Below are 14,593 nucleotides of genomic sequence, written 5' to 3' on the forward strand. Positions count from 1 at the left end.
TTGGAGTTTACATATTACACATTTACACAGAAAATTTAGATATTGTGGCGTTTGTCTGTAAAACGACAGATTAAACTCACTTCACTCACAAATCTCAAAGTAAATTACTCCAAACTTTCTCGTTGCTGCTGTGAACGTTAAACTTTTGTTCCTCATTAAATATACGGTCAGTTAATATAAAATAACTCTTTGAACAAACGGCTAAAGACTTTCAGACCTACAATATCGGAGAACTATATTTATTTTTGTGATTTTAACACTTTTTAACGCAATAAATTTCAAATAAATTTCAAACTGAATCTCACATAGCGTAATTATAACTTCGTAACTTGTAACTGTCCAACTTCTCCTTTTAAAATGAGATTAAATAATTAGTCATGACTAAAATGTGCCTTTTAGATACATTCTGTTCTGTTGTATTGAGATCTTTAGAGTAAATGTGATAGTTATTCATCATTTGATATTTCTACCTTATTAATGTCTAATATGGACAGAGTAATGCACCGACTGTGGAAAAGTACTCAAACTCGCTCTGCGTTTGATTGGTCGAAAGTGCTTTTTGGTAAACAAAGAAAACGTCAAAAATGTACCAAAAAACGACAAAATCCACAAATGTCCCAAGTTTACTTACATTTTACATTTATTCTGTTTTAAAAAGCAATGCAACATGTGGATTAAGCCAGAGCGTGTGCAATACTGTCATTATCTCCATCTGAAATGCTGTCGTTTTGATCCATGTTATTGTGCCTTTTCCCACGATTATGATTATTATGCCTTTATTTTCAATGTTTGGTTTGTTAGAAAATAATGTTCACTTTAATAAAAAATATGGACACACTTGAAAACTTTTGTTCATTTCATGCTTTTGTCAGATAAATTGTGTCACTGTTTTGTCTTTGAGATGCAGATTGTGTCTTTACCAAATGCACTCGAGTTGTTTTAGACAAATTTGAAGCTTTTAGTTTTTTCACCATTTTGGGATAAGGATTTGAAAGATGATTTAAATATGAAGTGTACGAGTCAACATTTACCGTCCCGACCAAATAAACAAATGTGTCCAAACTGCATTTATTGTCGGCTCTTAAGCTTCAAAAAGACAAAATTCTACTGCAGTTTTAACGATTCTGTCCTGAAACACATTGATTTATTGTCACCCAAACAACTGCGTCACACTCAATCTCACTTTGAGAATCAGATTAATTGATAATTGTGATTATTCGTGTCACAATATCATCGTGAGGACCAAAATAACCAAAATCTGGACAAAATTAAGTCTTTTTAGTTCAATCCATCGTCCGAAGAACATTTAAGTCGTATGTTTTGGTTGTTACGATTATATTATGACCAGAATAATCACAATACAGTTTCTATTATACATCTCGTCTTCGTCCTAAAGCAGGAGAAATTCTAAAGCGCCATATGTAAATTAATTGTCCAAAACGCCGTCGTCATGAAGCAGCAGACCACACGGGCGACTTCCACACGGGCGACTTCCACACGGGCGACTTCCACACGGGCGACTTCCACACGCTTTAATCTAAATCTCTTCATCTTTGGAGAACAGTCTTTTTTCCGGACAAACCGCGGACACCAGGATCATCCCGAAGAGCGAGGAGGCGGCGACCACGGTCAGGACGGCGCGCAGGGCTTTGAACCAGCTCGGGTATGTCGGCAGCAGCGCCAGGTCGTAGTGCAGTGCCACGCCCAGGCCCATGATCACCATGGTCGCCGCTGGGACGATGGTGTCGCTCATCAGCATCGCCGCCCAGGCCAGCAGCGACGGCACCACGCTGTTCGCCAAGTTCATCCAGTCAGGCGCGGCCGGGCTGCCGGCGGGGAGCGCGAAACCCCAGCGCGCGCCGCCCAGGAACGACAGGATGGAGGCCCCGTAGGCGACCTGCGCGTACGCGAGCTCCGGCGAGAAGCTCTCCGTCATCGCCATGAACAGGGTGGGGCAGGCGAAGGGGAGGAGCCCGGCGGCGCCCAAGTACAGCGCCGGTTTGGGGCTTTTGGGCAGGTCTTTCATGTCGTAGCGGAGCAGGTCGAGCTCCCGCGGCGGAGGCTCGGGCTGAGGGCGTTTCTTGAGACGCGGCGCGGACGAGTGGACGGACCGGGCCGGGGGGAGGCGAGGGGCGGAGCTCGGCGACGGAGAGGGGCCGCGATTGGAGGAAAAGCAGGAAGTGGTGACGTGTTGAGACAGAGGAGGACGCGAGGAGGTCCAGCATCGTTGTGAGGAGCCGAGGGAGTGGACAAGCTGCGAGGGAAAAGGAACGTGAAGACGGTTTAGTTGTATTTGTTGTTTATTTGAACCGGACTACGACAAAATAGATATTAAACGTACCTTGTGAGAAATGAAAGCCCCTCTCTTGAACGCTAAAGAGAACATCTGCAAAAGAAACAAGACACTTACTTTAAAAAAAACAAACTCACTGGCAGAGCTTCTAAGTCCAGATGATGTATCGGTTCCAGTATCGAACAGACAGCCGATATGTGGCATCGATATGCGTCTGTGTGTCGTTCTCAGTTTGTCCCCAGAGCAGCAGATTTGTCTTTTTTGCACTCTTAATTAAAACGTGGCTGTGTGTTTAGACAATCGCGCCGCAAATTACTTTAATAATCCGTGAACTTTAACTTAAGATGGATCCGTGGGCTTTGCTATGAATTCAAAACTCTAAATGTCAGTCAGCACAAGAAGCAAGCCAAATATCGGAGATTGGGATCGGACAAAATGCAAAACAAAACAAAAACATCAGATCATAACAGAAATATAATAAAATAAATCAGGTGCTCTTTAAAGACGTAAATATTTGCACAGAAAGACAATAAACCAACACTGCTGTCCCTCGTTCTTTAATAAAGGACTTTTTAAAAATTTGACTTTATAGCTTCATCTGCACCAGTTCTTCCTAAAGGATCACATGGAAAACTCTGGGAATGTCACACACTGTTTTAAAGCTTAGACTCTCTACAATACGACACTTTTAACCAATTTACTGACAGATTAATGCCCAATATTTAGCTCTATGTCTCTGTGCATTGCTTTTTGATTGCTTTGGTATTCTGCAGAACTCAGCACGTACTTCCTGTAATTTTCCTATAATGATTATTTACCACAGGGAAAAACTTACAAAACAAAATCCTAATCAGAAAAAACGTGTGAACCTGTCATAGATTTAAAGCCCTGAATCTGAGCTGTGCAGAAGCGCGTTCAGACTTTGGCAGATTCGGGGCTGTTTTCCATTAAAACGCGCGCACTGCATCACGTGTCGTTTTAAGACATTAATAACTATATATATATATATATATATATATATATATATATATATATATTCATTGCACTCACCTCGTCCTCAAATAGACACGTACAATCCTTTTAATTTGAGTTTCTTGTGTCGAAGGTCATAATTACCGCCGCGCACACGTCCATGTTGTGCGTCGCTCAATTCGCTCCGTGTTTTCTGCGAGTCTTGAAAACTGTGGTTCCGCTCCGCCACAGAAGAAACACCTAAATTAACCCTAAATGAAGCTGTAAATCATTTGTTTTGTTTTACACGTCGCATAGTTTTAATTTCCCTCGTGTTCAGTGCAAAAAGCGTGCGTCCGTTAAGTTTTAAATAGACTTTTAGGATGTGCTACTTCGCCGCGTTTCCACTAGAGGTCAGTGTCGTCGTGAGAGAGAATCATTGTGAGGCACATTTAACTGAAAAAAGTTTGTAAATTATGATCGTAATTGTCATTTATTCACACCACCACGACACAAACTATGATAGAGTGTGTTAGGGAAATAAGCTGCTTACATTTTATAATATCTACACCTTAACTAGCCCTAATAAAACATAAACAAAGGCTTAATTAACAAACAAATACTGTATTATGCGTGGATTAGTTAGGAGTTAGTGTGTATTTAAAGACTATATGAAGGTTCTCTTGTCTTTTTTTAATTATAGAAAAGTTTAGTTTTAGTTCGTCAGTTTGGTGGGATAGAACTTACCTCAGTTAAGTTGCAGATTGTGGGGAATCCCTTTGTGATGTCATCAATGTGCGACGTGCCGTTGAAAACACAGACAATTTTTACACTTGACACTTTTCTGACAGTTTAATCCATTGTTTGTCCAAAATAAAGGCGTTATATGCCATTATTGTGTGTCAGATCAGAACTGTTGTGTTATTTATGTGGATGGCTCTTGTTTACAGTCTGGTTGCTAGGTAACAGCTGTGGAATTACCTCTACCTATGTTACATCTGTGCTCATGTCTAACCAGGAAGTACAAGTTCACAAAAATAGTCAAACTGGGGACAAATTGGCAAAATGTGTAGTAAAATCTGAAATATAATTGTGTAGAAGTTTCTAAGCCTGAATTTGAAACTATTTCTTTATGAATTAAGGTTTATATCTGTGCACTTTACTTTCAGATGTTGATTATTATTACTTTTTCTGGTCTTAAAAGTCCACACAAAAATAAATAATGGATAAAAAACAGAATCTGAGCATTGTTTTTTGTAACAAAAACTCTCGGACGTATCAAATAAAGAAGTATTTTAGACAAACAATCTCTTTCTGTCACTTTTTAACATACTTTGTATTAATCATAAGTAATCAATGTAGCAGTTACTCTACTTTTAAGCCTGTGTTGATGAGGGAGATGGATATTCAGGCTGTATATGTACATTAATACTGCTTTAACTTTTACCGTTTCTGCAGTTTACAACCAAAACACGCAGTCAGTGGAGCCATTTTTTATTTGTACATTTCACAACAGCAGCAGTGTCGTAAAGAGTGCCGTCATTTCCAGCGCCGCTCGATGAACACGCGGATCGATGCGCTCTTCGGGTAAATACAACGTAATACAAACAGAGCGCGGCCCCGTCTCCTGCGGAACGTTGAATAAATACAGCGGACGATCCACTCAAACGGCTCCGTCGCTCTGGAACAGACACAGACACGGGTCAAAACGGCGTCCACTATCTGCAGCGTTATTGTGTTTTTAACGTTAAACATGCGCAAACCGAAACGGGATTATATCGTTAGGGCGGGGCACTAAGTTCTGGGGTCGACTTTTCTTTACGCCAGTGCAATGAGTGAGACAAGACAACGTTTAGATATAAATACAAGACATAATTACCGTATTTTCCGGACTATAAGTTGCACCTTTTTTCATAGTTTTGGCCGGGGTGCGACTTATACTTATATTTATATACTTATACTCCGGAGCGACTTATACGTGATGTTATTTGTTATTTTCACACTTGCAACCGCATTTCATATTCCAGTGCAACTTATATATGTTTTTTTCTTCTCTATTATGCAGTGCAATGTGCGCAAAATCACAATCAACTTTTTGATCATATGTGAGATGTCGGAAAAGCCGTTTGATGAATGCAAATCTGTCAGACAATGGACTAAATGTGACTTTTATTTTAGACTTTACACGCTTCAGCCCTTCTTTTCTTTGGACGCCTCCACCTTCATGTTCTAATTTTATTCATCACTCAATATCGTGTTCTCTCCGGTCCTGCCTGGATCTGATTTTGTTGTTTTATGTTTAAAAAAAAGAAAAGATAGATGCAGAAGAAAAAATTGTGATTTTTAACATTTGATATTTAGGACCAGTTTTGACAATTCTCCTCAAAATACTGTATTTGAAACACTTAATAAAAGTATAAATAAGAAAACCATTATTGATACAAATTATCATTGTTTTTTTTTACATCCGATCCTGTTTCACTACATCCTATAATGAGCAGTTTAATCACAGTTTGTGCAGTTTAATCACAGTTTGTGCAGTTTAATCACAGTTTGTGCAGTTTAATCACAGTTTGTGCAGTTCATCTTCACATTAAACAGTCAAAACAAAGCTATATTTAAACCACATTAAAGTGTGTGAGGCCCAAAAGAAGTATCGGCTGCAGATTTGAGAATGACAGATGTACGAGAGTGTAAATAATGCCTTATCTCTGACTGGAGACTCACCCCTCCGCAGCAGCCGCAGCAGTCCCCGCACAGCGCCCCCAGCAGGCCGTTCACCACCTGCACAGCGCACAGAGCCGCCTGCACCAGCCCCATCACCAGCAGCAACGAGAAGAGCGTCAGGTGCCAGTGCACGATGTCTTTGGGCTCCAGGCAGCGGCTCCACAGGCTCGTGTCCTTCAGGTAGTCGCTATGGAGACACCAAGAGCAAAGTCTGCGTTAGTTTGGTCCGGAACGGCACGAGCGACTTATGTTTGTGTCTGTGCTAATCCTGTAATAAGACTTTCAGGTGGACGAGAGGCTCGATACCACAGTGACCATAAAGACACTTTATTTATGTAGCACATCTAATAAACTGAAAAGTATGACGGAGTATAAGGGCCAACCCAAAAAAATGAAAATAAAAAAAGCGAGGGACTACGAGAAAAAAGTCATTAAAGGCGGTATGGACGATTTTTCGGCGTTTTGAGAACGCAGGCGGAAGTGCGCATGCGCACTCCCCCGTGCGGACCGATACAACACACACGTGCGTTTGTTTTATTAGCGCAACGGAGCGCGTCGCATCTCTCGTCTCCCGTAGATTTCTGTCCACTTCTGCGTCAGCTCGAACTGTCTTTCTCCGTCTTCATTTTGCCCCGTACACTGAGGGAACTATATTATGATAGATCCATGCACGATCTATCATAATATAGATCATAATATAGATCGTTTCCGTGTGTCTAATAGACATTAGACACGCGGAAACGTGGGGACAAGCCTGACGCGGCTGAGAATATGATAAAAAAATTGCTGGAAAAAATCGTCCATACCACCTTTAAGTAAGAGAGTAAAGGCCCGGGTCCGATGAGCGTTTCACATTCAGCACGGCCAGGACGCAAATGGCGATGGACTTGGTTAAAAGTTAACACAAAAGCCCACAATAGATATTGATCTTTATAATGCAGGCTTTTTAGACATTACAAACAATCATTTGCCCCGTGTAGTGTCCCCATGTCAGGTCCTGGACACTGGGCAGGACACAGACCGCAGCAGGCGAGGGAGTCATTTTCACCAATATTCTGCTCGTTCGACTTCTACCTCTTCTAAACTTTGTACAAAGCCCCTGTTCATATGTGTTTTGTGTGTGCATATGTTTTACATCAGAGCTCTACGGGCGGGTGGAGCTGGTGGAGCCTCACAGCTGGATATATGTGTAAAATTACGTACTCCTGTGTTTGGTGCATGTGTGTTGGACTATATGACTTCATAGTCTCCTCTCTCCTCAGCCTGGGCTACATGGGTGTGTCAGGCTGTGGGCGTGTCAGGCTACATGGGTGTGTCAGGCTGTGGGCGTGTCAGGCTACATGAGTGTGTCAGGCTGTGGGCGTGTCAGGCTACATGGGTGTGTCAGGCTGTGGGCGTGTCAGGCTACATGGGTGTGTCAGGCTGTGGGCGTGTCAGGCTACATGGGTGTGTCAGGTTACATGGGTGTGTCAGGCTACATGGGTGTGTCAGGCTGTGGGTGTGTCAGGCTACATGGGTGTGTCAGGCTACATGGGTGTGTCAAGTTACATGGGTGTGTCAGGCTACATGAGTGTGTCAGGCTGTGGGCGTGTCAGGCCACATGGGTGTGTCAGGTTACATGGGTGTGTCAGGCTACATGGGTGTGTCAGGCTGTGGGTGTGTCAGGCTGTGGGCGTGTCAGGTTACATGGGTGTGTCAGGCTGTGGGCGTGTCAGGTTACATGGGTGTGTCAGGCTGTGGGCGTGTCAGGCTACATGGGTGTGTCAGGTTACATGGGTGTGTCAGGCTGTGGGCGTGTCAGGCTACATGGGTGTGTCAGGTTACATGGGTGTGTCAGGCTGTGGGCGTGTCAGGCTACATGGGTGTGTCAGGTTACATGGGTGTGTCAGGCTACATGGGTGTGTCAGGCTGTGGGCGTGTCAGGCTACATGGGTGTGTCAGGCTGTGGGCGTGTCAGGCTGCATGGGTGTGTCAGGCTGTGGGTGTGTCAGGCTGTGGGCGTGTCAGGTTGTGGCCGTGTCAGGCTGTGGGCGTGTCAGGTTACATGGGTGTGTCAGGCTGTGGGCGTGTCAGGTTGTGGCCGTGTCAGGCTGTGGGCGTGTCAGGCTACATGGGTGTGTCAGGCTGTGGACGTGTCAGGCTGTGGGCGTGTCAGGCTGTGGGTGTGTCAGGCTGTGGGCGTGTCAGGCTACATGGGTGTGTCAGGCTGTGGGTGTGTCAGGCTGTGGGCGTGTCAGGCTACATGGGTGTGTCAGGCTGTGGGCGTGTCAGGCTGTAGTTGTGTTACAGCTAAATTAATCTATAACAGCTAATAGAAACATGTTTATTCACTTCCTGTTCAAAACTGTAGAACTGCTAAGCCCCGCCTCTTCATAGTGACATTTCTCCGTGTTTTTATATTCGTAAAGTGGCTACGTGACATTTTAGATCTCTGCACGTGTCGCTCAGTCTTTCACATAATCACAGTAAGTATGGGATGTGGGTCGGGACAGGTGGAAACAGGACTTTTCTGAGCGCCTCGGCTGCAGTAACGTTACACTCGGCCCGATACGTCCCCTTTAAGTTCTCACCCGTCGTTGAAGGGGAAGCTCCACGTTCCGTTCGTGCTGTCGGTCAGACACTTCGGCCCGAGGTTCATGGCGACCGCCGAGATGATGACGGAGTAACCGGCCCCGACGACGCCGACGGCGGCGAACAAGATGGAGCTCAGCATCTGCACGGCGAGCACAAAGGCGATCAATACTTCGTTCACCGGCGGAACATTCCAGGTTAACGATCGCAGCCGGACAAAGGTATCTCTTTGTGAAAGTCACGAGATGCGCCTCGTTTTGTACCTTTAACACGAGGCTGTGTAATTAATCAAACTGTAATCAAGTCGAGATCAAAGTCGGTCACGCTACAGAAATTTTATAACGTTTATTTCATGTTTCACTTAATTTATGTTAAGTGAAACGTTTATTTTAAGTCACATTTAATTTATCAGCGTCAAACAAGCTGCTAATTTACATGTGTATGTGATTAAGTCAATGTTCATTTTTTTATGTTGATTTGTCTCTTATGAATGTCTTATTTTGCTTAACCTTAGCGCAGATGGCAAAGCTAACCGTTTCGCATGCTAGCTAATGCTAACTTTTATTAAAATGTAAATGATAAAATAAACAACTGATTTTAAAGAAAATACTGTTTTTTTAAGTGAAGATTATTTAATTTTGTTCATTTAATGTTTTATTTGTTGATGTTTTAAGCCTCAGCAGTAGCATTAGCATTAGCGTTAGCATTGACGCACAAACACACGTCCCTTTGTAAACAGTATTCACCCGTTTTGTCTTTAACGTGTTCACTGCTCGTTCTTACAGTATTTATTGATTTTAAATTAAAAAATCAATTAAGGGACGCGTCTACTAATGGGCCAAACCAAGACAGAACCGAGTCCGAACCGAGTCCGAACCAAGACCAAACCAAGACAGAACCAAGTCCGAACCAAGACCGAACCGAGACCGAACCGAGACCGAACCGAGACCGAACCGAGACCGAACCGAGACCGAACCGAGACCGAACCAAGACCAAATCCAGACCAAACCAAGACCAAACCAAGACCAAATCCAGACTAAATCCAGACTAAACCAAGACCAAATCAAGACCAGACCAAGACCAAACCGAGACCAAATCCAGACTAAATCCAGACTAAATCCAGACTAAATCCAGACTAAATCCAGACTAAATCCAGACCAAACCAAGACCAAACCAAGACCAAATCTGACCTGGACATCTGTGTTTTTAAAATTTATTTTACGATATTATCTTCTTATTTAATGATATGTTTGCTTTTTTGGGGGCTTTTACTAGTTTTATTGCTGTAAATGAGCGCTAATTAATTAAATAGAATTAAAATGTACTGTAGACCTGAAATCTGGACGAAACTCTTAACCAGTAAAAGTGTTATTATTGTTATTTTTCACAGTAGGATAAAAGCGCTTAAACGTTTTCCACGGTCCATTTTTTATCAACAGATTTTCACTCACGGCGAATCTCCGCCCACAGCTCTCGTTTCCGCAGCAACCACAGCAGTCGTTGTTCTTCAGGCCGAGGAACACGAGCGCGGGAAAGATCATCTGAAACAAACAGAGCAGATCGTAAAACCATAAAGTCTCTCTTCCTCTATTTGAGGAGGAAGAGATGCAGCGATAACGTTTAAAACACGTCCAAATACTGACATTAAGTCCTTTTATATCATCATATCATCATTTAATCTGTTTATGGACGTTTTTTTGCCCCCAAACTGACCGATTACGCTTATATTTAGCAGTTTCCCTTTCAAAATATATAATATATATTTGCCATGACAACATTTTACACGATAAACACCATAATAAACACCACAAATACACATTTCAACATCTGTTTTTAAAAAGTAAGCCATGTTTTTTCTCTTCGAATTAAAGAAAAAGTGAATTAAATTGGACTAAAGCTTAAACTAAACTTGGACTAGATCAGGACTAAACAAAGTCCACATCAGGACGAAACTGGCCTAAATTTAGGATTTGGACTTTAGACTTTCATCGAACCTGTATCGCCGTTGCAAAATATAAACTTAAACTGAGACAGAAAAGTGAAAATAAAATAAAATAAATGGTGATAAATAAAATGAATAAAATAAATAAATAAAATAAATAAAATAAATAAAATAAATAAAATAAATAAAATAAATAAAATAAATAAAATAAATAAAATAAATAGTAATGATATTAGTAATGATAAAAATAAATTAAATTTGTAGTAAAAAATTGAATAATTATACATAGACATACATAATATTTGGCAGTTCTTTCTTTTTTCATGCTTTAAGAAAAATAAATTTGCACCCATCCATATCCAGCGAGTGAGTGTGGGTGAAGTGTCTTGCCCAATGACACAATGAGAGTTTTTTAAGACAAGATTTGAACCAGCGAGCCTCTGGTGGAAGTGCTTAACCTTCTCCTAATAATGAACAATAAAGCAAAAAAATTAAAAATACATTGAAATATTGTCTTTTGTTAACATAATTCAACCCTAATAGTATCGATCACATGTAATGCCTCACAGCGAAACAGCATTATCTCCATGGAAACAAGCAAGTCTCCCTGGACCTTTATAGCTTCATTATAACACTGTTTATTTAAATTGTAGTATTTTTACTGACCAGAACTCCAGATCCCAGTAGACCTCCGCAGTAGAAGACTTGATCCGTGATGTGGTCCGAATCCTGGATCGTTCCGCCGGGAAAGAAGAGTAAAATGTTGCACAAAATACACGCGATGGCCAGAGGGATGAGGCAAATGCCCAGACACTTGGCAAAACCACCCGCACACATGATTTTCCTGAGTTCGATGACGATTCAATTGCAAAAAGTGAAAAATGTGACGAGAAAGATGCTCCTGGGATGCTCTGGTGCAGCAGCGTTTGAGGATGTTCTCTGCTCTGGGTGTGGTTTTATACCTGGGCTCCAGCGCCACGCCCCCTTCGCCCACAGCAGTAGCAGCACGAGGACCTCCAACGCTTGAACAAACATGACGTGCACACAGAGGCATTGATGAGAGTCATATCTGCCCTGGAAGAAGCTGGTTAATGATCCACCGTGTGTTTTGTGTTCATGGCGACACAGGAGGAAGCCACACACAGGACACACAAAGAGACGGGCTGGTCCGACGGCGGCCGGGCCATGTAAAGATACCGCAGTGACCAAAGCTGATCGATGATTGGGACGATCGTCAGGTCATGTAGGACTTGACTGATCATTGTCTGGACTAAACAAAGACTAGAACGAGCCTTGTGCTTTGAAAAGAGGTTTTATGATTCGGACAAAGCTGGAATTACTTCCAAATGACATAGAAAACCTATTTAGTCTCAATCAAGATGTTTTCAGGCGTCATCACTTTGGTTTCTTCTGGGTCAAATTTGGTTAAAAGTCTCACAGGCCAATCCAAACAACTAAAACTAGATTCATCGATTAGCTAAATAACTGTGAGTTCCAGCCCTGAATCTCTGACAATATCATGCTCAGGCCAAAGAGACATAGTCCCTCCAGCGTGTCCTGGGTCTTACCTCGTGCAGGAGGCATCCAGAACAGATGCCGCGCCTCCTCAGCTGGCTCCTCTCCACGTGGAGGAGCAGCGGCTCTACTCCGAGCTCCTCCCCTGTGACTGAGCTCCTCACCCTAGCTCTAAGGGAGCGCCCAGCCACCTGGAGGAAACTCATTTCAACCGCTTGTACCCGCGATCTTGTCCTTTCGGTCATTACCAAAAGCTCATGACCATAGGTGAGGGTAGAACGTAGATTGACCGGTAAATCGAGAGCTTTGCCTTTGGACTCAGCTCCTTCTTCACCACAACAGTCCCATGCAGCGACCGCATCACTGCAGCGACCGCATTACTGCAGCGACCGCATCACTGCAGCGACAGCATCACTGCAGCGACAGCATCACTGCAGCGACCGCATCACCGCAGCGACAGCATCACTGCAGCGACCGCATCACTGCAGCGACAGCATCACTGCAGCGACAGCATCACTGCATCACTGCAGCGACAGCATCACTGCATCACTGCAGCGACAGCATCACTTCATCACTGCAGCGACAGCATCACTGCAGCGACAGCATCACTGCAGCGACAGCATCACTGCATCACTGCAGCGACAGCATCACTGCAGCGACAGCATCACTGCATCACTGCAGCGACAGCATCACTGCATCACTGCAGCGACAGCATCACTGCAGCGACAGCATCACTGCAGCGACAGCATCGCTGCATCACTGCAGCGACAGCATCACTGCAGCGACAGCATCACTGCATCACTGCAGCGACAGCATCACTGCAGCGACAGCATCATTGCAGCGACAGCATCACTGCATCACTGCAGCGACAGCATCACTGCAGCGACAGCATCACTGCAGCGACAGCATCACTGCGGCGACAGCATCACTGCGGCGACCGCATCACTGCAGCGACAGCATCACTGCAGCGACAGCATCACTGCAGCGACAGCATCACTGCAGCGACAGCATCACTGCATCACTGCAGCGACAGCATCACAGCGGCGACCGCATCACTGCAGCGACAGCATCACTGCAGCGACAGCATCACTGCAGCGACAGCATCACTGCGGCGACCGCATCACTGCAGCGACAGCATCACTGCATCACTGCAGCGACAGCATCACTGCAGCGACAGCATCACTGCAGCGACAGCATCACTGCAGCGACAGCATCACTGCATCACTGCAGCGACAGCATCACTGCAGCGACAGCATCACTGCGGCGACAGCATCACTGCGGCGACCGCTTCACTGCAGCGACAGCATCACTGCAGCGACAGCATCACTGCAGCGACAGCATCACTGCATCACTGCAGCGACAGCATCACTGCAGCGACAGCATCACTGCATCACTGCAGCAACAGCATCACTGCAGCGACAGCATCACTGCATCACTGCAGCGACAGCATCACTGCAGCGACAGCATCACTGCATCACTGCAGCGACAGCATCACTGCAGCGACAGCATCACTGCAGCGACAGCATCACTGCAGCGACAGCATCACTGCGGCGACCGCATCACTGCAGCGACAGCATCACTGCAGCGACAGCATCACTGCGGCGACAGCATCACTGCAGCGACAGCATCACTGCAGCGACAGCATCACTGCGGCGACCGCATCACTGCAGCGACAGCATCACTGCAGCGACAGCATCACTGCAGCGACAGCATCACTGTAGCGACAGCATCACTGCGGCGACCGCATCACTGCAGCGACAGCATCACTGCGGCGACAGCATCACTGCAGCGACAGCATCACTGCAGCGACAGCATCACTGCGGCGACCGCATCACTGCAGCGACAGCATCACTGCAGCGACAGCATCACTGCATCACTGCAGCGACAGCATCACTGCATCACTGCAGCGACAGCATCACTTCATCACTGCAGCGACAGCATCACTGCAGCGACAGCATCACTGCAGCGACAGCATCACTGCATCACTGCAGCGACAGCATCACTGCAGCGACAGCATCACTGCATCACTGCAGCGACAGCATCACTGCATCACTGCAGCGACAGCATCACTGCAGCGACAGCATCACTGCAGCGACAGCATCACTGCAGCGACAGCATCGCTGCATCACTGCAGCAACAGCATCACTGCAGCGACAGCATCATTGCATCAATGCAGCGACAGCATCACTGCAGCGACAGCATCATTGCAGCGACAGCATCACTGCATCACTGCAGCGACAGCATCACTGCATCACTGCAGCGACAGCATCACTGCAGCGACAGCATCACTGCAGCGACAGCATCACTGCAGCGACAGCATCACTGCGGCGACCGCATCACTGCAGCGACAGCATCACTGCAGCGACAGCATCACTGCAGCGACAGCATCACTGCAGCGACAGCATCACTGCAGCGACAGCATCACTGCATCACTGCAGCGACAGCATCACTGCGGCGACCGCATCACTGCAGCGACAGCATCACTGCAGCGACAGCATCACTGCAGCGACAGCATCACTGCGGCGACCGCATCACTGCATCACTCCAGCGACAGCATCACTGCAGCGACAGCATCACTGCGGCGACAGCATCAC

At 45.2% G+C, this 14,593-nt stretch overlaps 2 protein-coding genes across 2 annotated transcripts; both read right to left on the bottom strand.

The window, feature by feature from the left end:
• Positions 1-595: 595 nt before the first annotated feature.
• LOC140353828 (transmembrane protein 69-like) lies at positions 596-3,429 on the bottom strand. Its single transcript, XM_072438575.1, has 3 exons — positions 3,344-3,429; positions 2,342-2,386; positions 596-2,254 (listed from the first exon to the last, which is right to left on the bottom strand). Exons 2-3 carry the CDS (start codon positions 2,384-2,386, stop codon positions 1,538-1,540), a joined length of 762 nt encoding a protein of 253 aa, XP_072294676.1. The 5' UTR covers positions 3,344-3,429; the 3' UTR covers positions 596-1,537.
• Positions 3,430-4,830: 1,401 nt separating this feature from the next.
• On the bottom strand, positions 4,831-11,322 carry tm4sf4 (transmembrane 4 L six family member 4). The gene is made up of 5 exons (XM_072438570.1): positions 11,151-11,322; positions 9,994-10,083; positions 8,542-8,684; positions 5,972-6,158; positions 4,831-4,925 (listed from the first exon to the last, which is right to left on the bottom strand). The coding sequence occupies exons 1-5, from the start codon at positions 11,319-11,321 to the stop codon at positions 4,908-4,910; spliced, it is 609 nt and encodes a 202-aa protein (XP_072294671.1). The 5' UTR covers position 11,322; the 3' UTR covers positions 4,831-4,907.
• Positions 11,323-14,593: the final 3,271 nt, after the last annotated feature.

This window comes from Eucyclogobius newberryi, unplaced genomic scaffold, assembly GCF_026437365.1.
Source record: "Eucyclogobius newberryi isolate DKJ021-1_F unplaced genomic scaffold, fEucNew1.0.hap1 SCAF_9, whole genome shotgun sequence".
Classification (NCBI taxonomy): Eukaryota; Metazoa; Chordata; class Actinopteri; order Gobiiformes; family Gobiidae; genus Eucyclogobius; species Eucyclogobius newberryi.